Source organism: Neolamprologus brichardi, chromosome 18 (genome assembly GCF_056152115.1).
Source record: "Neolamprologus brichardi isolate AB-2024 chromosome 18, ASM5615211v1, whole genome shotgun sequence".
NCBI lineage: Eukaryota > Metazoa > Chordata > Actinopteri > Cichliformes > Cichlidae > Neolamprologus > Neolamprologus brichardi.
This window is the reverse complement of record NC_142121.1, coordinates 17,237,769-17,240,014: the sequence shown is the minus strand read 5'-3', so window position 1 is coordinate 17,240,014 and position 2,246 is coordinate 17,237,769. Positions and strand designations below refer to the sequence as shown.

The 2,246-nt window shown below is 36.2% G+C and overlaps 1 protein-coding gene across 1 annotated transcript; it reads left to right on the top strand.

The window, feature by feature from the left end:
- Positions 1–788: 788 nt before the first annotated feature.
- Positions 789–1,973, top strand: LOC102782922 (chemokine XC receptor 1-like). The gene is made up of 2 exons (XM_006792400.3): positions 789–842; positions 998–1,973. The coding sequence occupies exon 2, from the start codon at positions 1,008–1,010 to the stop codon at positions 1,971–1,973; it is 966 nt and encodes a 321-aa protein (XP_006792463.2). The 5' UTR covers positions 789–842; positions 998–1,007.
- The last annotated feature ends 273 nt before the right edge of the window (positions 1,974–2,246 follow it).

Here is a 2,246-nt window from a genome sequence, read left to right as displayed (position 1 = left end):
GTATTTCAAAATCTGTTCGACTTGCCTAATTTTTTTTGGTATCTCCGGTGTGTTTTCTGTAGTTAAATATTTCAGTCTGTGTATTTCTTTAATTTTAGGTTTTATTAGCTGTAGCTTCAGTTTCACTTTTTTGGATTGTGTTTTTTGCCATTTTGGCTTTTGCCTTTTTGGATTTCAACAGCCTGGAAATTAATAGCTTACTTTAAAATTTACCTCACTCTACCTCTGCATGTCTGCATATTGGTTATCCATTCAATATTTAGTCTGCATGTCTTGCAGATTACGACAGTTAAATTAAATGCAACCACAGTTTCCTGAACAAGAGGACTGATATCTGATACTTAGTTTGTGACTTATTTAACAGAAGTGGCTCTGAAAACAGCCTAACATTATGCACTGTATCATTTTGGAGTCTTTGCAGTTATATTTCTATACTAACTGCACTTGCAAGTTGCATAAATTTAACAGAAAATATATTGGGTGTTGTTGTTCAGCTTATTTTTATTTTTTTTTACTGTTGCCTTGCTTAAATGGTTGAACTGCTGCTATATCAGCCTATAGCATCTCTTGCTCTCACGGTCAGTGCACAACCTGTATCTTGGTTTAGATGTTCAGGCCAAATGTAAAAAAAAAAAGAAAGAAAAAAAGAGGTGATTGTTTTCATATTGCAGCATGTGGGGAAGCAAAAGGGTTGCCCAAGTGATTTTGTTTTTTCATGACATGACTGGACATGACATGGTTTTTGTAAGGCGGCGTCTCTTCTTGTTTTTTAATCTCCAAAAACATCACAGCTTTTTTGTCACACTGAAATTCAACAGAAGACATGACAACTGATGCTTACGGTAAGTTTATCAGTACTAGTTATACTCTGAATTTGGTACTTAATTACGCTTCATGCTTTACTACTATACAAAAACTAAAGTACATGTTTCTCTCATTTAAGGCAGATTTGCTAAGCTAATGTGTTTAATTATAGTTCTCTGTGTGTGTTTTCTAGAAAATTAAAAATGGAAAACAACATGACAACTAATGATGGAGTAAGGGATCCTGTACATTACATTTGTACAGTTGAATTTCCAATTTTTACCGGGACTTTCTTCATCTTAATCTTCATCAGTAGCCTCATAGGCAACAGCCTCCTCTTATGTGTTCTTTTCATCTACGAGGGCCTGAAAAGTATCACAAATATTTTCATCCTGAACCTGGCCTGCTCTGATTTGATCTTCACCATCACACTTCCATTCTGGGCCGTTGATCACCTACACCACTGGGTCTTTGGGGACTTTATCTGCAAATTCATGACTGCTGCATTCTTTGCTGGTTTGTACAGCAGTGTCATTCTGCTGACTGCCATGACAGTGGCCCGTTTCATTAGGGTGGTGCTGCCAAACTGGAAAAATAACCATGCTATAAGAAAGAAGTGTGCAGTTGGTGCTTGTATAGCTGCCTGGATCATCAGCATCTCAGCGTCCCTGAGTGATGCAACAAAGGTAAAGGTTAAAAGCTGGTTTGATAAAAACAATTGCCATGATGAATCTGAAGACAAGCTTGGACATTATCTCCAAGTGTCACTGCTATTCTTCCTCCCATTTGCCATCATTATTTTTTGCTACTCTGCCATCCTCAAGACAGTTTTACAAGGTTTAAATAGAAAGAAGCACAAGACTATAGCTGTGCTGTTGTGTATTGTTGCAGCCTTTTTCATTTGCTGGGGGCCATACCATATTATGCTTTTAATCAAGTCTCTCAATACAAACAACGATTGGTTAGAAGTTGCCTACCGTATTTGTGAAATGCTTGCCTATTCTCACTGCTGTATGAACCCTCTGCTATATATGCTCTCACAGAAGTTGCGAAAGCATCTTTTAAATCTTTTGCGCTGTAAAAATGTGCGCAGGAAGAACAGGGAGAGAGACACCAGGCAGAATGTGGCTTTCACTGCTGACAGTCCACATAGTCAGCCATTAAATTAAACATTGATTCAGTTTGTAACTGTAAATGTAGAGACTGTATTTCTTTCATATACATATATATTAGGGGTGCAACGATACACAAAATTCACGGTTCGGTTCGGTTTGATACTTTGGTGTCACGGTTCGATATTTTTTCAATACAAAAAAAAATGTTCATGCCTTTTTAATTTGTCATTTATTAAAGTTATAAATATATATTTTAACTCAAAAGTACAGTTTTTAAATTTAATGTTGCTGAAACAAAAAAGTAATAAAAAAAAATATCTGATTGAG